We start from the raw sequence: 24,182 nt of genomic DNA on the forward strand, positions 1-24,182 counted from the left end.
GGAACCTTGATTGTTTCATAAAGGGTGCTGGGGACTTTTGATGAATACTACATTCACTGAGTGAATTTATGTTTAAAGGTGGTATTTAATACACCTTTACCACATTTTAACACGGTCATCTGAGGTCAAAACAAAACCTCTGTGTCATTCTGTGGTCATAACATAATATGGATCAAGCACCGCAGGAGGATTTGACCCCGTGTATACCAGCTCTGAGCAGCCTTCTCAGAACAGTTGTTTTTAAAGTGTCTCTTTATAATCAAATGCGCTCCTGTCACCCCGCCCCTCTTAGATGTGCCGGCATGAGTACAGTTGTGTGCTTCCATGATTAAACCAGGTGAGAGGCAGGTATTACTCCCAGTATGGCATCACAAGGAACACAGATTTTGAATGAACTGTCAAATTTTGAGTTTCCAGATATTTTAGACTTAAACAGCAGATAACACAGATACCCAAATTTATCTGAACCAAAAAAAGGGTTAGGGTTAGGGCTATGCCACTTATCCAGTTGGGGGTCGCGGAGGTGCACATCCCAGCTGTCATTGGGCAAGAGGCGGGGTACACCCTGGCAGACTGCCAATCAATCACAGGGCAATGCTACAGTCATTTAAAATAATTTTTCTCATTAATATACACTCAGTACCCCATAATGACAAAGTGAAAACAGAATTTTAGAAAAATTTTGGCGTTTTTTGCATCTATTTAAAAAACACAGTGGTGAAACAAAGGTGTCGAAACTCGCTGCAGTCTTTGAATTTGAAAAATTAGGGTCATATAGTGAACAAATATAAAAATAAAAGCTAGTGATAAAAATTGAAATCTTAAAATAAAGGAATGCATTTGTTTATATTAAGATACATTTGGGATAAAAAAAATTGTGTTTTCAATGGTTTTTAATGAGACTTTTTTATCATTAGGTACAAATGTGTTGGTTCTGTGTAGCTTAGCCATTTTAGGCTATTTTAACAAACTAAGACAACAGTTCTGAGTTTTTTTAGGATGGATATCCTCCGGTAAATTTGAGCTATATTCATTCAACACAGCCAAAATTGCTTGAAAATTTAAAAAAAAAAACTGAATGGTATAAAATGCCCCCAGGATCTCGGGTTAAGTCATTTTTAATATAATGCAACCATCATTGCACACCTGTATTTGGGAACTTTCTGGCATTTGTCTTTGCAAATCCACTCAAACTCAGTCAGATTGGATGGGGACTGTTGGTGGAAAGCCATTTCCAGGTCTCCAGAGATGTTGGCTAGGGTTCAGGTCAGGGCTCTAGCTGGGCCACTCGAGGACATTCACAGAGTCATCCTTAAAGGAGACATATACTAAGTCATATTCTAACACTTGCATACAATGCTACAATGTTGAGGATCCTTTCTAAACCATACCGATTTCATTGTATCTAGAGACACGCGTCTTTCCATAAACCCTGCAAACAAGATTACCGGCCTCCGCCTCCGACGTCAGCTCGTTTTCCGGCTTCCCCATTGGACGGCTCTGATCAGAGATGGCTCCCCTCCCCTCCTCCCACAGGAGGCTCTCAGACCTGCCCTCCCAGCAGCTCATTCGCAGCCACGCCCCCTCTCCGACGCTGTATACACCGCTGCTGTTGTTTGGATTCTTGCTCTCGTGTGGATTTATCCCGGTCAGCATGTCTTCTAAACTTATTCGTGTTTTTTTGGTTGTGACGATAAATCTACTCTGTATGCGCTCCCGAAGGACGAAAGCAGCAGAAAGCAGTGGGAATTGTTTGTCTCATCGAGCCGACCGCCTGCAAACTTTTTTCTCTGCGCTCGTCACTTCACAGACGATTGTTTCGTCAATAAAGGACAGCAAGACACTGGATTTGCTTCTAATCTGCTGCTGAAACATGGAGCTGTTCCCTCTGTAAAGATGGCCCAGGAAGGCTTAGAACCACAAGATGTAAGTCACTTTCTAACATTACTTTAAAACGAGCCATGGGTCAGTGGGAAGCTAATGTGTGCTAAACTTTATCAGTTGTTTTCATAACTATCCGCCCTTTTACCCAAAACTATGCCGTGAAACGTTGTGTACCTTTATATTACTAAGTCTTGACTTGTGCTGATTAAAAGCCCAATAAGTAAACTAAGCAAAACTTGGTGATCAATGGGCCGAGAAAACAGTTCTGCCCATTGTTCAGCCCCCAGGAAGATTTGACCAAGCTGGCCAATCAGAGAACGGTAAGGTCACGGACATCTCTGAGTCTTAAAGAGACAGGACTGAAACGGAGCGTTTTCAGCAGTAGGCGAGATCTGCTGAAAATAGGGTTTTTCCTATCGCCAGTATAAGATAAGTGAGGAGTTTTATGAGCTGCACATCATAAATAACTATTCTAAAGGTGTCCCAAAATGACATACTTAAAAGGAAAAAGGGGTAAAATATGTCTCCTTTAAGCCACTCCTGTGTTGTCTTGGCTGTGTGCTTAGGGCCCTTGTCATGTGGGGAGTTAAACCTTCTGCCCACTATATCTTTGCTGCAGGACAGGTCTTTATTGAGGATATCTCTGTACTTGATTCCATTCTGCGTCTCTCAACCCTGCACAGCCTCCCTGTCCCTGCTGCTGAATAACACCCCCACAGCATGATGCTGCCACCACCATGCTTCACTGTTGTGATGGTATTTGACAGGTGCCTCCAGACATTACATTTACAATTGAAGCCAAACAGTCTTGTTTTCTTAAGACCAGAGAATCTTGTTTCTCACAGTCTGAGAGGCTTCCATCTAGCCACTCTGCCATAAAGCCACGATCAGAGGAGGGTTGCAGTGATTGCTGTCCTTCTGGAACTTTGTCCCATCTTCTTACAAGATCTATGGAGCTCAGAGTGACTGTTGGGTTCTTGGTCACCTCTCTTACTAAGGCCCATCTACCCTAAAGAATCCTGGTTGTGCAAAACATCTTCCATTTGAGAATTATGGAGGCCGATATGCTCTCTGGAACCTCCAGTGCAGCAGAATTTTTTTTTATTAAATCAATTTATGCAAGAAAGATGATGAATGGGTTTGTATAGAGATTTTTTAAAGTACATTGGACATGCATCGTCTTTCTGAGTTCTTAAGGAACTTAGCTAAAGAGATTTAGAAGTTACCATACTGTAGTTTCACTTTACTTTAAAAATAGATATGACTGATAGAGACAGGATAATTACACTTAATATATTAAATAACTTCCTCACAAGTCAGTGGTTAAGTCAGGCAAAGCCTATCCAAAACATCTAAACACCCCCCCGGTTTTATATAATATGTTAAAAAAACATAATTAACAAAAGATGGCGACTAAATAAATGAACTCTCTGGTGAATGAACATACAAAAGCCAATATCCCTCTCCTGGCAGATTCTGCAGAGGTCAGACTGGTCACTTCAGTCCTCAGGTTGGCAGCACTGAAAAGTCTGGACATTATTCTCGCTTCAAGAAGCAGACGAGCTATTAAAGATGACCGGCCACAGCTTCAGGCATCACTAGTCCTCCATAAACAAGGCAATCTGCACACCATCACTTATCCTAAAAATGAAATAAACCCTTAGGAGTCGACTGAGGAAATCTGATGCATAAAAACGTCCTGATAATGGTGCTTTGAAGAATCAAGGACAAAATTATCAACGGTTGGCTTGTAAGCTTTAGATTTGCATCTTAACCTATCTATATTTTTACCCTGCTAAAACTTGTATTGGACAGATGTGATGACTAAGTTGTAAAAAACATTCATTCATGTATTCAAATATACAAATTATTTCATTGCTTCTTTGCTGCTTAAAGGTTTTTTGATGTAATTTGTCTGATTTCAGGATAAAGTGTTGGGAATATTTTAAACATTACCTGTGTTAGGATGGAAGCTACAGAGACTGTTGGTTCATTAAAACAATATGAACAGATGTGAGGACACCTTAATGGAAACACTACAGCTTTGACTCATAAAACTATCTACTCTGGGGGAGACCATTGTTATGACAAGTTTTATGACATCCCAACATTACTGCACACTGATGAATATAATAAAGGGAAAAGGCAAGATCAACTCTACACTGCAATAAACTCCAAATCCAATCTGCAAAGACAGCATGGTAACACAAAGCCACTCAGAGCCTGAGTGAGGCTCAAGGTAAGAGCATGATCCTGACACCAATTGAGCAGTCGGTGCTTGATTTTCAACAAGAGCAACAACAACAACAGGTATCCACAAAGGCACAGATAAATAGATTTATTAGATACAGTGAGTCATTTTTCTGTGAAGTGCTGTCTCTGGGCTGATCTTCTCAACTTTGCTGTTGCCTTTTTATTAAAAGAATAAAGAAAGATGCTGTTGATTTCCTCCTCATAGAGTCTGTGCCAACGTGGTTTACCGTAAATCTGGATCATAAATGTCGCTGGTATATAAGCCACAGTCTGTTTTTGAATTCCCAAACATTAATTACAATTAAAATAAAGTACTGTATACATTACAGTAAAAGTCTGTGAAGTAGTAATACAGTTATTTACTGTAAAATATTACAGTTAAATATTGTGAAATCCTGGTAATTTCTTACAGTGTAGTTAGGTTGACATTATGTACACAGGCAGCCTGCATGTCTCTATCCCACTCATTTTTCTGATTCTATCCACTGTCCCCTTCTCTAAAAGGCAGAAAAGCCACCCAAAAAAAATCTGTCTTTTAAAAAAAGTTATCAGTAGTATAACTATTTTAGCTTTGAGTAATTAAATAATGTATGACATGATCAGAATACTGATAGGAGACACATGCACAGATTAAGTAGAAGAGTGAGGATTTGGAAGAGCCATGAACGCAAATCAACCAGTAACGCAAACATAAAAACTATTGCAAGTGCTTACATCATTCTGCAGCTTGAACAGGCATTTTTGCAGCCTGAAGGGCAAGAGCTATGTTTTTCACGTGTGCACGGTGTTGCAGGTTTTCCTAGCACTCTCTCAGAGTAAACCCCTCTTAAGTAGGCCTCTAACTTTTCATTTTGTTACTATGTGGGTGGGTACAGTTGTGTTATGTCCCTGAATATGATTGGCTACTGGATACAGTACAGTTTGAAAGGACTTTAACCACCCCAGAGAAATGTCTGTGTGTATGCCACCCTCCCCTAATTAATATTACCTGAAGCAACTCAAGGAAGCAGAAACAAGCCCCAGTTTGTGCAATTAAACTCAAACCAAATGGAGAAGTCATCTTCCCAATGAATCCAGGGCTCCATCAGCATCCATTAATATTTATTTCAGGAGTTAAATGTTTAATTGTGTTTCCTCTAGAGGGTTTCTTCTCTCCTGTCAAGCTTTACTCTCAGCAATTACTGTGAATGCTCTGGTTAATAAATGTAAACTAGAAAAGCACTCCACCGTGGGTGGGGTGGAGACACGGTGAGGCAAAGCATTGGCTTCGTTACGTGTGGACTGTCATGGCGGAAGCACCCATGGTCTCACCGGACGACTGGAAGTCATGGCAGAGGGTGAGCATTCATCTATTCCTCCCAGCATTGTGAGTATTCTCACTACAGTTCGCTGTTTTCTCTCTGTTACACTCCGACTCGTCTCCTCGACCAGGCATGCTGCTGGGATTGAAGTTACTCATGTCCGCCATCTCCTGGTGTAAAGTGGTAACAGCGCAGACCTCCGCCATTAGCCCTATCTCCCAATAGTAAAGAATCTTTTAAAAAAATTACTGGATCCAGACAGTGATCCGGATCAGTCCCAAAATCTAATCAGTTCTGCCTTATGCCATTTCTGACATTTTCTGAAAATTTCCTGAAAATCCGTCCATGACTTTTTGAGTTATGTTACTAATAAACAAACAAACAAACCCACCCAATCACACAACCTCCTTGGCGGAGGTAATACATGTGATTAATACTGACATTTATTTATGAAAGTTTTGAAAGCAAAGAGGAGGAATTAGTGATAGATGAAGAAGAGGATGTACACAAAAGGAGTGGTGCCAGACATCTGAGCGTGGACACTAGATATGCATGATAATACCAGGTACAATTGTATATGTTAAAGAGCTATTTACATGCAATCCAATGACAGATAATGTATTCTAAAAAAGCTAGGTTTAAAGGGGGTCTTCATTATCCATCTGGATCTGCCCTGACTCACTTCAGCACCACTGGTGTCACCAGAAGCAGCAGCAGCTTTAGGGCCATAAGGCTTTCAAAAACATGGAAAGTGCACTTCAAGACCAAACAATTGAAGGTTATTAAAAAAGAGTTGTTTTAACTTAAAATTAATTAAGTAAACAGCAATCAGTTATTCTACTGTCATTGTTCTCAAATTATTTGATATTCATCCCTTCATCTGCACAGTTTTTGCAGAATGTCTTTGGGCACTAGACACTTTTGCACCATGAGTGAAGTTACAGACTTAGTTAGCCCATTCACACATGTGGAGTCTAACCTAAGCACTATAATAAAGATATACTGAACTCTACGGAAGTGCACTTTTCTGGATCAAATGCACAGTTCATTCCAAACTCTCAAATGCCTCGTCCACTCACTTGAGGCTCATGGATACAGATCAAATGTTGCAATACAGTAATGTGGCCAACAGTTCAACCCAGAGTAGCAAATCACAATGGAGATTTTTTTTTTATAAAGATATAAATGAATAATGAGCGAGATATCAGAAAATACAAACATATCAATGATGTAAGCTCACTGAGTTGCATTTACTTAAAAAAACAAAACAAAAACAAAAAAAGTATTTCAGCTCTATTTTTCGAAGATAACAGAATACATTTTTAGTGTTAAACAAGTAAACAGTTCTCAAAGTGATTGAGTATGAAAATCATCCCTTTTGCCTTTGGACATCAGGCACTTTTGCACCATGAGTGAAGTTACTGACTCAAATAGACAAGTCCCACCTGTGGGGAGCAACCACAATACACAATGGATACTGGACATGATGGAAGAGGACTTCCTGCCCTTGTATTCACTTAAGATGGCCAATGTGGCATAAATGTACAAGATTAAAGTATATGATAGAAACAGGTGGAAATTACCGTGGATGAAGAACAAGTAGCTTTATGAAAAACACATAAACATGTTGTTTTGAGCTGGATTGAACAGAATTTTTAGGTATAGGAAAGTGTCCACAGTGTAGTTTACCTCAAAAAACATTAAGTTAACTTAACTTAAATGTACAAGTGAAACTGAGTTGATATAATTTAAAATGGTTAAGTTCCTTCCACTAAACAAATACTGTTTTTATAATGAGGTTTATTCAGTTAATTGATTTTCATGTAATAAGGCATAAGTTATAACTCATTGGGGATTACATATAATTTAAGCTGAGTCATATTCAAAAGAAATGTATTTCTACTACTTAAAAACATTGACATAATCAGTTTCAACCAAAATTTTGAGACTTTTCAACTTGTTTGGTTTTACAGTGTACTTCTCGAGTTCCCTTTCTTTCATACATCCATTAGTGATTCAACACTCATTTTGAATCTTTTACACTACATAGAAAGAGAGAAGAAATAACAGCAAGGCAACTGTGTTGATTCCTTGATAATGTTAGAAAACATCATGTCATAGTTGACAAAAGTCCATATCGCCCTAGAGTCCCTGCTTCATGACACAGACAGAGCGCACAAGGTGATTCTAAGAATGTATGAGCATTGTTCTGTGTTCTGGGGTAAAATTACATAACATCATCATTATTAATGAGGAAATTATAATTTGGTGAATCCTCATCAGTAGAAGGTAGAGTAAACTGGACAAAACAAGTGAGCTCACTTAATCTACATTTAATATGCCATCAGAATGTCTCACTTCCACACAACCATCCATACCAGCTGCCCTGTCTTCTGCCTTTTTTGTAATGGAAGAGTTCATCTTAATTTCTCTGTGGGGTAAGACCAGGAAAGATGAAGCCTTCTGGGTGCACTGAGTGCCTGGAACTCCCAAAACTCATTAACACCAAATTGCAGCATAAAACAACGTAACTTATCTTTCCTCACACATTTCCAGTGTTCTGTTCACCACTGATGGGCAGATTCTGGACATGACTTGTTCCTGCATACTGAGTATCCTTTTTCTTAGTAAATTTCCCTCATCCAAATGAAGAATATTAAAATTTTCTGACACAATATGTTGGAAATTACTGGCAGCTCTGTGTGGTGTGACGGCATTACTAATGGAATAAAATCTGCGAGTAAATTTGAATAAGTGCCCCCTGTGGTGTATTTAATTTTTCATGTCAGGGAGCAAAAATCATCTTTGCAGTGTTTGCCACCAAAATGAAATAAGTCATTTTTCAAAGCCAAGTGCAGACTTTGATATGAATATCATAAATATTGAAGCTCCTGAAAGCACAAACCAAATTAATCTCTCTCTCATCTGGTGTCAAAATGTCCCTGATTGCAAACATGAGGCTCATACAAACGCTGTCTGCTCAATGGCATGAAATAAAAAAATTACAAGACCCTGATATCCTCAAGGTTTCCCTCCAAAAGAAAGATGTCAAACACTCGCTGCTCTTTCCCAAATGAAATTCTCTTATGTGTCGTTCCTTTAACCTGGCAGGCTGAGCTGCTGTTACAAAGCAAGGCCTGCATTTATGCATGAGAACATCCACTAATAATATCAGAAAAAGCAACACAAAAACAAGCAACAGTCTTCTAGCTGCTGGTTGTAAAACCTGGTTATGAAAGTTTATCTGGGTTCTATGCTGACCTCTTTTGAAAAACCTGTCTCTCCTCTGTTATCAGCATTGGGCCTTTAAAGTAGGCAGCTTCAATAAAGACAGTTAAACTAGATGGATGTGGCTGATGGTGAGATGATTCTGCTGATTACTGAACATAGAAACAGATAGCACCATCAGCAAGGATTTACCAGAGTGTGTGAAGTCCTATTACATTTTGTATCGATTAATTCTTTTGAAAATAACTGTCAGCTTCAAAAACTTGATGGGGAGATGTTTAAACAAGCTGTTGAATTGTGGTCTTTTTTTTTTTTTTTTTAAGATCTATTTTTGGGCTGTTTTTTGCCTTTATCGATAGAGGAGGACAGTGGAGTGAATCAGAAATAGGGATGAGAGAGTGGGGGAGAGACATGCAGGAAATGGTGCCATGGGCTAGACTTGAACCCGGGCCGCCCAAGTACATGGGGCACACCTCTTGCCCTTTGCGCCCAAAATTATGGTCTCTTTTGGACCAGAGGAGAACCAATTAAGAGCTTTAGAGGTATGATTTTGGGGCACTTCTTTTCTTGCTAAGGATTATGAAAAAAGGGACATAGAAATATCATTATTAATAATAATATTACAGATGTTTTAAGAATTTTTTTCTAGAAAGGGTCAAATGTCCAGATAATGTGGATGGAGTCAAATGCAGTGCACAGAGACTCATCCCCTGAGCATGCAGTCCTTATGGAGTGACTGTAAGTGTCAATGTCTGGTTTTACAGCCTGCAGCTTACTGTTTTTGGATAAGAGTGATCCACATCTGGAAGTCCACTAAATGGAGCTCAGCAAAAGTTCAAGCAGGAAGACTGTTTTGCTCATCTTCAGTCACCACTCATTCACATCTCTCCCTTTCCCATTCTCTCTCTGACAAGAAGCTGATTATGGGCATTCACTCTCCTAAGTACCCAGCTAATCAGATTCTGCCACATCCTTGTTCGACCAATCATAATTCGTCTGTCAGATTTTAAATATGTCATTCTCTTTCACAGTCAGCCAGTCGTTCTGTGCAGAGGCTGCAACCCTCCTCCACCCCAGCTACCTCCATTCAGCTATTCAGCATCTGTCCAGATCTTCATAGGTCTCCTGCTCATCTTATCCTACATCTCTCAACACCACCACCAGTGTCTAGACTCCGGGGGGGATCCTATTCCTGCCATGCGCTTCACTACCCCTTCAAATATATATCGTCACAGTGGAGCCTAATCACCAAGGACTTTGCACAATTCTTTTTCATTCAATTTGTAAAATAAATAATTGTCAAGCTTTTATTAAGTCTCTCCTGATTGAACTTGCCATCCAGGATCAGCTTATCTAGCTTATTTATAGTTTTACTCATAGACTACCTCAATCATTTTCATTTGACTCATGTACTAATAGACTGTAGGAAAAATTGGAAAGGGTCTGGCCACATCTCTGATGTCTCACAGACCGTTCTTTTGAGAAGCCGTCTATTTGAGAACAAAAGTACTGTAATCTGCTGGAACAACATATTTCCAGTTTGAGATTTTTTAAATTAATCTTTATGCATAAACAAAGTCTGGAAGTTGCATTCATAAAATTACTTTTCAAACATAACAGACTAAGCAACATTTCATAAATAAAACAGAGAAAAAGTTCAGAGGTCTAATCCAGGATTACGTTATGGAAAGACTTGATTTAGAAGTAGTTAGACGAAGGCTGGTTCGCTTTAGCTTTCTTTAGTTTAAGCTAAAGCTAACATAGCTAATATAGCTATGCAATCAACGTTACTATATAAGTTAACTTAAGCAAAAGTAGCAAAAGCTACCAGTGCTAGATGTTTTGTGAGTTTAGCTTTAGCTATGTAACTACGTTAGCTATGTAGCTACACTAGCTATGTAGCTATGTAGGCATAGTTTTATCTTTTTCTTTTAATGTTTTATTTTTCTTCTGACAGAGACAGTGTCTCAGATGAATGGTCTGTGAGAGTGACCATCAGAGATGTACGGTCTGTGACGAGAGTGTCTTGAAAACTGGGCAAAGCCTGAGTGACGTTAACCATTCGGTTATTGAAGGGGAGCCTTTTGCTGCCAATCCAGAGCTGCCACCATACCAAAACACTGTTTCAAATGAACTTGTAGTTAACCTAATAAGTCTACTATTTATACATTTTCCGTATCTTTATTTCAACTAATGGAAGCCTTACACCTAAAAACTATTTGTGTGATTTCAAAGTTGCAGACAAAATACCAAAGTCAGAGTAAAATCCTGACAGTCTTGCTTAAGTTTCAGCGCCATCCTGTGATCTCAGTCGTTAGGTGTAAGGTGGTCATCAGACACGATCCAAGCAGTTTTAAGGCAGTCTCTCTTCAGCCTTGGAGTTACGATAATACTCACTGCCAGGGGTGGACTGTTTGTTTTTTTTGTCTTGCCCACTAAGCACCAGCCCATATAGTGAAATAAAATTCACATTTCATCCCTTTTTCTGCATTTATTCTGCCCATTTGGATTATCAACATCAAAATTACCAAAGAAACGTAGGAATGTGTTTAACCAAGGATGTTACTTGCACCTCCAGTCTTCCAAATGCAAGAAAAGTTACTTTAGAAATACAGTTTCTGTTGTCAAATAATAAAAACCATCAGAAGCGGTTCTGGACCTCATGCAGTGTTGTTTGGATCAATAGCACAGTGCTGTCAGTAGGTCAGCATTTCTACAGCAGCTAACAGGGTTTACATTGTAGACAGCATACTATTGACTCTTTTTCTCTCAAACAACTGCCAAGACAGCAACTAATGATAGTCTCACAGGAACACAAGACATTCAGCTGAAGGAGGAAAACAGAAGAGGTGAAGGTGGTAGCTCAAGTAAATAAATAATCTCACAGGTATGTGGCTGCTCTGTGCAGCATTAACAGTAACTGTTGGACAGTTGTTGGGTTCCCTACAGAGTCTAAGTAATTGATTTCTTTCATGTCTCATGATCTTGTGTGCAGTAGTCAATGCATGTAAATCATCATAAACACTCTGCCAATGAATATGACGGTTTTGACCAACAGACTGCCAACAGAGACCGTCCCATCAGCTCAGTGCTTTAGTGTAAAGTGCTCTCTGCTCAGTCATACAGAAACAGGTCTGCTGCCAAAGTGACATTTTCAGCTCCTGTAAAAGCTGCTGTTTTAGTTTTTTATTCATTTTTACGACAACTGAGCTGACGATGTGTGAGCAGCTTGCATATGAGCGGATTCTTCACATCAGCAAACTCTGCTCAAGATTGATGTTATTCTTAAAAGGTCGCCTACTAAAAAGATGTGGAGGAAAAATGATAGGAATTTACTTTGTAAAGGGGCTAATTGAGGGTTAATCTTCACTTAAGAAGCATAGTTGTCTTTTATCCCTCTTTTAACAGCAGAGAATGACTTTCCACACCACCCACACTCTTGCTTCCCACATTGATGTTCAATGTCAGCTGATGTCTGTTCATAGTTTTTGTATCATCTAGATTAAAAAGGACAAAAACCTCAAACCAATATTTTTTCATACCAGTCTATTTCAAAAGAAAGTATTTCCACTCAAAGAGTTGTGTGTATTGACAAAATGGATTAATACTCCCTGTAGATATTGAATACCAGGTGACATTTTTCTTTTACAATTCATTCCACACTATATTCCAAAATCAAAAAGGGACTTGAAGCAAAATCAAACCTCACAAATTTTTGCTTTAGATAAACCGTTTGAATCGCAAAACACTCAGAACTATTTCTGCACTTAGATGATAGGCAAGCAAATTATAAAAACACTGAAACATGCAGCAGGATCAAGGATTGAAGTCTGGATGCTTGGGTTATTTAAAGTTGAAGTACTTACAGAGACGATAGCAGCCAGAGTCTCTATGGCCCCAGTGCTTAGCGTGATATAGGGGATGATGTTCTCGGCAAAACCTGCCTCTCGAAGAATCCCGCTGGTGTAATACCAGATCTATCAAAAAAAACAGACCAAATAAAACTTGTTTTATTAAGACATACAGTACTGTGCATATGTTTCTAGGCATGTTTGGGGTTAAAAAATCTAAGTTGTAAAAAGACATGGATGTGGCGAGTAAGCTTCCTGAGGGAGACATCAGGCAGGAAAGACTGACACAACCCTGGTCATGCTCTAGATGTCTTTGCATATTACCAGGGGCATGAGAAAGTAATCTGCTGAAAAGATAAAGTCCACACCTTTAAGATGGAGAAAGGGGTGGATGTGGCGAGTAAGTATAGCCTAGGGTACTGTCCGAGCGGATAGGAGGGTTGCCCCTGGTTGTGCTGTGGATGTTCCAAGGTTCAGAAAGCTGCTATCAGTCTCCAAGCATATTACCTGGTGTCAAAAGGCCCATACAAAAGAGATGCCATCAAGCTCGACCTTGGCTGCCGAGCGACACACATGTGACATACTAGCGTGTTGTGGGTGTAACATCATTGAAACCAGTCGGATTTCCCTGCCTCCACAGCCCTGTCTTTCTTCATACATTAATAAAAAATAAACCCTCCTTTATGTGATTGGATTCATTTAATAACTGAGCTAGAGAAAAAACTGAATAAATAAATGATGAACAAACATCATTTATGCAAACATCAGGCAGTTTCTCAAAGGAAACGCTAAACAGGACTTTTACTTTGAAAAGCACAAACCAGAAGTGCACTTATATTGTGTTTAACTTCCCTGTGAAATTTTCTACTGATGTGGAAACAGGAAGCTTCACCAATAGATAGTTTTGAGAACAACTTAATTGGACCGATGCACCTCAGCATGTGGCCTTCACCAGAATCATCAAAAAATACATTAAAAACATATTACTAAGGTGGACACACATATCTGCTAAAACACAGTATAGATGGCTTTGTATTTGATATTTTCCTTAATGATATGAGCAGATGAATGGCAAATATGTCAGATGGAAAATGAGAGAGACAACTTGTAAGTAATTTCTCGAGAATAGGGTGGTATACCTTGTAATAAATTGGCCTTTAACACGTAATTACTTGTAAACATGGTTATATAAAGGCAGTATTGACCTAGTAATAATACTTTAGTTATAATTAGTTATAATTAGTTTTACCCTAACCCTAACTCCCTAACCTTCATCCCTAAACCTAACCCTAAAGCCCACGACACACTGCTGCTGCACTGGAACTTCACGCATCAACAGTCAAACTCCCAACCAGCTGCTGCTGGGCCGGGTGCTTGATACTAGAGCCAAAAGCTCGCTCAGGGATCACCACCCCGTCTCACCAGGGAAGAAAAAAAAAAACAGTAGGAGCAGTGGTATTTCACCATCAACCTAGGCCTCCTGTTTAATCTACACCTTGAACAAAAGATGCCAAAATTTTTATTCGTGCTCTCAAACAGAGCTGCTACTACAGTTGCTGAGATGGACAAAACAGCTGTTCTCTCAGGGAAACACTCTGCCAGCCTAAAGTGCCACGGTGAAGAACATCCCCTGGCGTCTGCTGCTGCTGGTGTGAGTTTGTTCATAGAAAATAATGTGGGCAATCATTTTAAAAGGCGTCGGACAGCGGAAGTGTGTTTTGGGCTTATCCCTGAAGCTAAGATTACTTGAGAATCATTCAGGAAGAACTCACTTTAATTCAGTGGACCAAAATAAAGAAATCCCCTAGGAATTCTCAAACATCCTACATAGAAAATTATCATCTTATTTCTAAGAAATTAGTTTATAAATACCACCTAATGACCAGAAAATTGGCACAATATTACAAGGGTTAATGTTAGGGTAAAATACCACTTAATCACTATTAAAGTGCTTCTGACACTCGCTCTATATGCCAAAACACTTTGTGCCAGGTGTAAGATAGGGCCTTTAAGTTTTAAAACAATTTCATAAGATTCTTAGCCTATTTAAGCCTAGTTCATTTCTGGAATGCTTTGCCGATAGTTTGTCCAAGCTGATGGCAATGCTTTTAAAACAGCTTTTCTCCCTTATTTTATCAAAATCATCCACATAATGAAAATAGTGGTACACATTTAAGTAGATAATGGAGCCCAGTTTTTATTGAAACACTCCTCGATTCATGACTAATGAACTAATGAGAACCCAATTAAAGACAACCGAGAGACAGAACTGGACAGCATGTCCCACACAAATTGGATTTATGCAGTGTTCGCACTGATTCCCTTTACAATAAAATGTGATGTTATGTTTAGTCCATTTCCTCTTTTTTTAAGGCATAGTGCATTGATAGGAGATTAACAGGGACAGACTAACTGTGGCCTACACCACCATAATGCATGCACTATAGTTTCAGTGTCTTAGTCACATAGAATTTACCTGTATGATATTCATGTGCACATATGTTCAGTTTGTCCAGGTTTTGCACCTTAGTTACATCAGCTAAAGCCTTCTCCAGATGATAATAATTTCTCTCTTGCCACAGGAAGCTATTTAAAGCACAGTTGCAAAGACAGGGTCGAGTTTCCCTAAATATTTATACTGCATGAATTAAATGTATCTAAATAGCAAGAAGGCAATAAGATGAGGTGGCCTTGACTGGTTTATTTTCGTCATTTGTCTACAGTCTGTTTTTTGCATCAGAAGCTGCTGAAAACGTCTTGATATTGTTTGCATAAAAAGGACACCAGAATTAACATATTTAAATAGACTTCTGGCCAAAATCTGGAAATGAAAAGAAACTTGTGAGTTTTTATATCCTCGCAGTGAAAACAGAAGCCCAACACCTAAAATGAAAGATAATTTTTTTGGCATTTTTGTCCACCGTCTACTATGACCTTTAGTCTCTGCAGAGCCTCGTTTGACAGAAAGATATAAATAATAAAAACATAAGAATAATACAGATTGAAGCAGCTGTTAAGAGTCATTCGTTTTGACAGGCCAAAGCCCTCTGACAGTGACACGCAGAGCTTTCTCTCTTGATACCTGAGCATCAGCGCTCATTCTCCAGATAAAACATTTACTGCAGTCAGTTAGAACAAAGTCTGAAGTTGATGAGGAGGAGCATGCTAGATAAAAAGTCTAAAGTAATCTGCTTAATATCCCCATCTTCATGAAATGATTATGTAAATGAAGTCATGCTCATATCTATGATAATTCTGTGATTTCAAGCTTAGCATCATGTGAAAAGTCAATTATCCTTTAAAACAGGGAAAACTGAAAGTAATAAAATTTGCCTGTGATGATTTATTCCATGATAATCTATCCTCAATATCAATTTAAGGATTATTTAAATAAAGCATTGTGCATATATTTCACACAGCCTTATATCTGCCCATTTCTGGGGTTTTGTTTTATTCATCTTTGAATGCTTCCTCAATCCTGCATGGAAATGTGAAACTTCACAATTGTGTCTTTTATCAACTAAAACATTCAGTTACACAAAAAAAAACTTTCCCCGACATAAAGAGTCTCTGATTAATTACATTAATGACTTTCTGACTTTTACTGAGATCATCTATCAGTCTTCAAAGTGATGGATGTGAAATAATGTAAAGGGAGCCTGTTTTGATTCGCTGATGTCATTCAACTGATCCTTAGTGATGGTTGGCTGATATTAGAGATAAAAGATCTGTCATTAAGTGATGGTACTATAAATTAGTTTCTTAGCTTCTGTGCAGACTTGGGTTGTGTCACTTAATACTTTCTTCACTTTAGGTATTTAATGAAGGCTATCAAACAGTTTTTAGGTGTACAGTTACTGTCTAATGGGATGTGGCGTATAACAACCAAGCCCCGGAAAGAAAAGACTTAAAAACATAGTATGTTTTAGGACTGGAACAAAAGGCACTGATTTTCTTAATCAGTGAAATAATGACCGTTCAGAATTCCAAAATCATGAACCTTCCATTAAATCTAATAATGTTAGACTGGAAAAAAGGCTGATGTCCCCCATTACCAGTGTTACTTTTGTTAACAAAAACAGTGACAAATTGATGATGAAACAATGAAACAATGACCTTGTACACGGTCCCTTTAGTTATAAATATTAATCCAAAGTTGAAATCCGCGTTAAAATCGGCCAGACAAATGCTAGAGGCAAGTCAAAGAAAGTGACGTACGTTACATTACAATGTGTTTAAAGAGGCTCAGACTTTTGGCAATTTAAGGAGTATAAAATGAACCTATTGTGATATGTTCAAAGTCACATAAACATAACATAACATTAACCTGAGTTGTAACAGAGACACAAGTATATGGGAAGTGATGGTTGTTTGTTGAGATCTTTTTTTTTATTTATAAAGGGATCATGAATGAGCCTAAATGGTGGGCATTAACCCTAAGAACTACTGGTCTCCTAGTACTTAGACAAGATGATGTCAGCTGTAAAAAATAAATGAACATATTGTGTGTGTGAGATTTATAATTACTTCTGCATGATATATTTTACAATTAAAGTTGGGGAAAATAAAGTCTTTTTTTTAAAGAAAGGCTTTCATGTGTGGTCACATCTGTGCAAGCATAGGCCCAAGGGGACACTGCATGAGGCTGCTACACCTGATCCACTGACAGACAAGGAGGTTTGGTTTTTCTTTGTCACCATTTTTGAGTGTAATACGACAGCACACCCAAGCGTTTCTGTATTAAACACCTAGTATTTCAATGGGCGTCAACCAGCCTTGCATGCTTTAAAATGTTAGAATTATCTGAGAATGCTCTGGCCTTTACTGTCTTTACTATCTAATATTTTATATTTTCCCTTTGGTGAACACCTCTAGCTTACCTTACTACTATAATTGGCACCCTGTCTGTCTGTCTGTGTGTCTGACTTGATTTGCACATCACACTGTTGCACCAAATGTCCTTTAAACCTCTTAGAAGACTTCTTAGGTGCACTAGTTCAAAGCTGGTGTCATACAAAAATCATAAACATGTACGGATTTGTGTCACGCCCACACACAGTTTATTTTCTGTTATTTGTTGGTTGTAGTTTGGTGGTGCTGGGTAAACATGTTTAAATATGTGTCAGTCTCCGTGCAGCCAAACAGTGTGATTCTTTGATGAAGCTCTACAATAAAGTGCCAGCTGTAAAACTTTGTAAATGACTCAAAAGGCACAGCTTTAATGCTCCCCTTATTATGTTACAGGCCAGTCACTGCAAATACACACCAGAGCATGGAGACGCTGAGCCATTATGCAGTTATTTGGGAAAAAACACCCCTTTCCATGCTAATTGGCCCTATTGCATCAAGACTAGCCTACAGGTCTTTGAGAGCTAATGGAAGTGCACTGCAGTTTTTACGATGCATAAACTTTCCGGTGATCAGGAAACATCCTCCTCTGTATGACTTACAAATGATGTGTAAATAAGGTTGGTAAATATTACTTTGGCATTGCTATAACTAAGCCATAACCAGGACTTGAATCAGTCTGAGACTCCCAGCTTCTCTTTTATCTATGTGTGGCATTGTTATGCATGACAAGGATGTGGTTGTCTTCCTAGTGTTTCCTTCATTTAGAGAGGAAACTCGATCAGTATGGTGCTTCAGTGAACACATTATTAATCTGTTATTCTGAATATTCAATATGGATTGTCCTCTATAATTCAAACTGTTTCTGTCTATTCTCTGTGTTTCAAACTCAGGCTGAGGTGTGATGGAACGTCCTCAAGAAATCTTAGGTGGATGTAAAGGATTCAATATTTACACAAATGTGCAATGACTAATTTATTTAATGTGGTTGTCAATCTTTTGTCTTCTCAATAAATCCCAAGGTAAATTAAAAATAATAAGATAATAAGACTTAAATATATCATCCTGTCAGAGGTTGGAAATAAGAAGTCATAGAAGAGCTTTTTCTTACTGCATTGAGGCCACAGAGCTGATAACAGGCCATGGTGATGATGATGGTGATGAGCTGCCAGCGAACAGCAGGGCTCCTCAGCAGCTGTAACACAGACGCAGCGTGCAGGTTGTCTTGAGCTCGAGCCTCCGCGTGGACCTCTTCCAGCTCCTGGGACACATCTTTCTTCCCCAAAAACCTCTGAAAGGCTGTCACACACACACACACAATGACACACAGTGTTGGAAATATCTTCACATAGCGAGGATGAAAGAATCCTCAAAAAGCACCCGTCACGCTAGTATCACAGATGTTAAGTATTTATTGCACATTAAATTGAAACATAACCTCTCAAATTTATGAATTTGTTAAAAAAATTGAACATGTACTGAGATTAAACCTGTGTCAGCTTCATCTAGTGTCAATGTGATGGGAGTAAACTGGGTCTCACTGCTGTTTGTGTCATGTGAAATCAGTTTTCTAACCTCAAATTGAACCTGTTTCTTTTCTTTTTTGGCAACTTTAACCTCAATTATGTAAGATTTGATGAGGACCGTGTAGAATCAACTCTACTCCCCCTACCTTCCTGTTCTTCTCTGTGTTTGAGCTCCGTAGCTCTGCCCCTCTTCTCACATACCTCCTCACGAATGTGCATGTCTGCTGAATCAAATACTGATGGCAAAGCTTTTGCTGAGTGATTTTGCCCGGCCTTTACACTGAAATCAAACAAATTCTACATAGGACCGAACACCACTGGTAACTCCGCCATTGTATCAACTTCTCACTGAGCTGAGAGGCGGAAGCGCACCTACTACAGCAGCTAATAGGAACGCTCCCTCTGACCTCAGCCGTGATTGGCTGCGAGTGCTAGCCTCCTCATTGGCTGGAGCATCGTCTCTTGCTGGTTTTCTTCAAGTGAGAGTGCAGCGCGAGGAGGCGTTGCAGAAGTGTGTTATTATTTTAGATGGCTTTAATAACAAGACCCTGACGGGTTGTGTTGTTCTTGTGGGCTTATGACACTAAAATAAATCGCTTACTGCGGCTTTAAAGTAACTATTTCTGGGTTCAGCAGTTTTACATCCCAAAGGTTAGTCACAGTGGATATTACAGAAGTTCTGCGGTTCTTTTACTACTGAAGAAGAGAAATTTGAGCTTGAAAATGTTTAGAATGACTCTGTTTTAACATGTTTTAGTTAGGAACACTCTTCACAGATTTAACTACAAAATGAACACACAATTTTGCTTGGCAGTGAAGGTGCTGCTTAAAGGATGCTCCCTGGGTTAGCTGAGCAGCATGCTTTAATCCAGGGATCTCTGTGCTAAAAACAACCCTATAGGTAAAAAGATACATAATGTCAATGCAAGTCAGACCCAACAGAATTTAGTTTGGCTGTGGTCCAATTTTGCAGCATGAAAGAGAATGATGATGATGCAACAAAGCTGTAGCTAGAATGGAGGAGGCTGGGGTGGAGGAAATGAAACGTTGCCAGTAGCAGTGCATCACAATCAGTGTTAATGAAGCAACAGACATTTGAACATTCGACCCTGGAGCATAGGACAAGACTTGTCTTGGTGAGCCTTTCTCCTTTCATTGGGGTTGCTTGCATTCCATCAGCTCCATTATTTCTGCCCTACTCCATGAATGTCTTGTTCCAGAAGTCCATTTGTCATCAGGGTGTCCTGATTCCCTAACACCTGACACAGACCTTATTAACCCGAGAAACGTTTGAGGTCTGGTATTGCCATTGAATTGCTTACACTCACATCAGGGCTACAGATAGGCAGGTGTACATGGAGTTGACTAGGATGATGACTGGATATAATGACTGCACCCTGACCAGGATTCAAACCCCAAGGCTCCTGCATCAGAGTCAGTGTTGTAAACCATTGGGCTATCAAGCCGCAAAGGCGGTAGAGAACACTTGAGCAAGCCATCATGATGGTCAATAAACAGCAGAAGAAGGCAGTGGTAATAGATGTAGCAATCCCAAGTGACCATAACATCAGAAAGAGAGAATACGAGAATCTTGAGACGTTTTCTGCTGCAGTGAAAGTTCCCAAGAGCACAGTAGCCTCCATAATTTAAAATAGAAGAAGTTTGGCATAACCAGAACTCTCCCAGGAGCTGGTAGCCAGGCCAAACAAACAATCAGGGGAGAAGGGCCTTAGTAAGAGAGGTGACCAAGAACCTGATGGTCACTCTGACTGAGCTCCAGAGATCCTGTGTGGAGATGGACAAAGTTTCAGAGGGACAACCATCACTGCAGCCCTCCACTGATCTGGGCTTTATGGCAGAAGCTAGATGGAATCCTCTCTTCAGTGCAAAGAACCCAACTTCACCTTGCCAACACTCCTGTTTTTTCATTTCTCTGCGGAAACTCACATAATTTTATGGTACTAGTAAATAACAACATAAAATTTCAACCTCTGTCTCTGGGACCTGGCAACCTTGGACCGAACAGACAGACAAGATAAGAGCTGCATCTAGCAACATAGCCGAAAATGACAGAACAGTGCTCTGTTATCATTTTTCGTCCCTAACCCTAGCCCTCTTTCCCTTCTCTGCTGTATCATAATACTTTACATAGAAAATTCGGCGCCCTAATGTCACGGTCACAGCTTGTTAGCGTATGATTCAAAACAGTGACATACTGAAGAAAGTTACAGCGAAGTTAACACTGTCAGGATGTGTGGAAGTGTCTCAGATGACCAAAACAGGAGTTTTTAAACCCTTTTTTTGCTCATATGGACAGTTTTACAGAAAAGAGAATAAACAAAATCGACAACAGAGTGAAAATGAATGTACTCAAATGTTAATCCCTGTATTATGTTAAAATCTGGATAATCAAGAGTAAAAGAGAAAGTTACTGTGATGTTTGCAAAGTACCAAAATTCAGGTGGGAGGGAAAATCGAGCCATTTTAGTGATAAATGGGAGTGCATAAATATACACCTGAACACACCCAAGAAAAAAATCTCCCATATTTTAAAACCTCAATGTTGGCAGGTACGACTTTGCCCGGTCACTTTTTGAACTGTAACACCAATCTTATTTATTTATTTATTTATTTATTTTTAGATTAAACATCAATTTGTACAACCTCATTTGTCTGTGAAACTTAGACTAAGACGTGTGTATGCTCTTTGGAGACTGAAACGGCTGTGAAGACTGAAACATTTGTTGATTCCTCATATACCTGCATGTACTCTATAGCACTATAGCACTATATCCTATATCCTAAAATACTATCATCATTGCTCTTTTGCTTTATGGCTGATCAACTGCACTTTAAAGTTACTTTTTACCCGCTTGTCAGGCCTCCTGTGTTCTCAGTAAGCATGCTGATGAGAGTATAAACATACGTAACTGCTGGATAAAACAGACGCTTCCTCTCAGTCCAGTGCAAGAGATGTGTCACACCCTCAGGCTAAACTCTGCTCCTGTCTTGTTCTGCATGTAAAGCTTTCCTTTAGGATCAAGGATTCATCAAAACAACATTACATTAAAATGCAATGAACTCAGCCTCAGTGCTTCAACATATTTCTATAAGACAACCATTATGCTAAAAAATCTGTGCTTTTTAACTTATATTGAAATCTCCAGCTAGTAAACCAACCTCTTCAATAGTTCATACAGTTATCTGTCAGCTGTTATATAAGTTAAATCATTTATTATGTCATACTCCCAATGAGAAGGCCAAGTAAGGCGTTAAACAAGGATATTGGATTTTTGCTGATATCTGATATGCCGATATTTTAAAACTCATTTTGGCCGGTACCAATACCGATATTTAATTGCATTTTTTCCCACCGTAAAGAGCACCAATTCCATCCTGTACTACAAGGATTTTTTTTTATATTGGTAGGATTTTTTTTTTTTAGAAATTGATAAAACATTCCATTTTTAATCAGAAATGAAGGATGTATTGTTTTTTGTTTTTTGTTTTGAAATGCAGCCATACACTAATGAAACACAGTAATGTGTTTGGGTTACATGTGCATTACATGCTGCAAGTATTTTTAACAGTAGCCTACAGCCAAAGTCATCTGCATCTTTGAGGGTAACAAAAGCAGCAAAATAACCCCCTGACACTGAGCTCCAACAGTGCAAAAGAGAAATAGCTTATAAATTTAGATTGATTCTCCTTATTACTCAGCCATTTTGCAGGATGGCTCCCTGAAATACTCCTGACAAAGTGCTTTAAATAACAACAACAACAAAAAGACAGATTCTTAAATGCAAAAATCTAGCTACAGTTTAGAGCTTAAATATGCTTTAAAATTTTTGAGACTCAAGATGAAAAAAAATAAATAAAACTTCAACTGAAGTAGTTCTCTTGATTTTGCTTTAAACAGCACAAACTAAGTACGCAACCAAGTTTAATGGGCATTTTTCTGTAAACAGCTCTGTAACAACCCAGTGACGACCACATCTCCAATACTGGAAACAGGACACCTACAGAGTGTGAGCTTTGCACAGGAGATTTGGCACACAGAAGTCCGTTATTGCTTTTACCATGTTTCGCGCACTGTCATGTAGGATGACACGCATGTTCTTTTTCTCTATTTTCCATACCCAAAACATGTTATCAAAATCAGCTGCAACTGCGGCTGTTGTGTAAACACTCCTGTAAGTGTAGGACAGGTTTTTTAAGAGTAAAATTCTCATCAATCCACTGAGGCAGTGAGACTCAACATGCTAACAGGACGGACACTTGATGTCCATATATCCATGATGAAGCTAATATGTTTAGCTTTAACGAGGAGCTTCTTTGGAAATGAAGTTTTGCAGTTCAGGTAAGGTTATAAGTGCTTGCTGGGTATAACGTAGATACATATTAGCCCGCGGAAGCCCATGTATCCCACCACACTGAAAGGCTGATTATCAAGAGCTATAAATTCAATGATTTTCCTCTTCAGTTCCTTACCTTTGGGTGGTCACTGCTGTATTTTTTAGCTTTGTCAAATGACTTTAGTAGGGGCTGTTGACGAGTTTTCCCTGGCACGAAGTTTTGTCATTATTTATCTTAAGAAAGTCCTTGTAGTCATCAGGGTGATGGTTTTACAGATGCGTGTTGTCGTGCTTCTCCTTGCATCACATGTACTACAACATAAAAACAGCTACATTGCTGTCTTGTTCCCACTCCTCAAACCTCCAACATGTTGAGTTTGTTGTTGGCACATGTCCTGCGTCATCGCGTGCACTTAATTATGAGGTCACATTATCGGCGGTGCAGATTGGCGTAAATTTTATCATCAGCCAATACCGATAATTAAGTTTTTAGGCTATAATCGGCCAATACCGATATACTGCCAATAATATGTTGCATCTCTACTTTCAACCAAAAAAAAAAAAAAAAAAAACTCTTGTTTTTGTGTAAAGGGCTGCCTGGGCTAATGACAGACATCTGCATCTCAGACACTTGGAAGCTGTTTACACTTTTCCAACATGAATGGGATGTACTTCAGGGGAAAAGCGGTTGGTAAAACTCTTTTCTTCATTTTCTTCTGCAAAGCCACAGGGTCAAGGAGAGTTGAAGTTGGTGTTTGTTAAAGATGTGCCAGTAACAAGCTGATACAGATAGGAAGTATGTTGTTAAAATGTGAGAACTGGTGAAGAGCGGTATGGATCATGATCACACCCTGTAATGTAAAACATGGTCTAGGGGCTTTTTTAGAGCAGTGTGTTGGAGAAATTTTGATTCATTAAAATGTGAGTGTTTAAAGT

At 39.0% G+C, this 24,182-nt stretch overlaps 1 protein-coding gene across 4 annotated transcripts in view; it reads right to left on the bottom strand.

Moving 5' to 3' along the window:
* Positions 1-24,182, bottom strand: part of slc2a9l2 (solute carrier family 2 member 9, like 2) — a 187,491-nt gene that overhangs the window by 86,675 nt on the left and 76,634 nt on the right. For all 4 annotated transcript variants that reach the window (XM_041783185.1, XM_041783182.1, XM_041783183.1 and 1 more), the window contains 2 exons: positions 18,477-18,664; positions 12,533-12,643 (listed from right to left, as the gene is read on the bottom strand). In XM_041783185.1, the coding sequence (XP_041639119.1) occupies positions 12,533-12,643; positions 18,477-18,664 (299 nt within the window). The remainder of the gene's footprint in view (positions 1-12,532; positions 12,644-18,476; positions 18,665-24,182) is intronic.

Source organism: Cheilinus undulatus, linkage group 3 (genome assembly GCF_018320785.1).
Source record: "Cheilinus undulatus linkage group 3, ASM1832078v1, whole genome shotgun sequence".
NCBI classification, from domain to species: domain Eukaryota; kingdom Metazoa; phylum Chordata; class Actinopteri; order Labriformes; family Labridae; genus Cheilinus; species Cheilinus undulatus.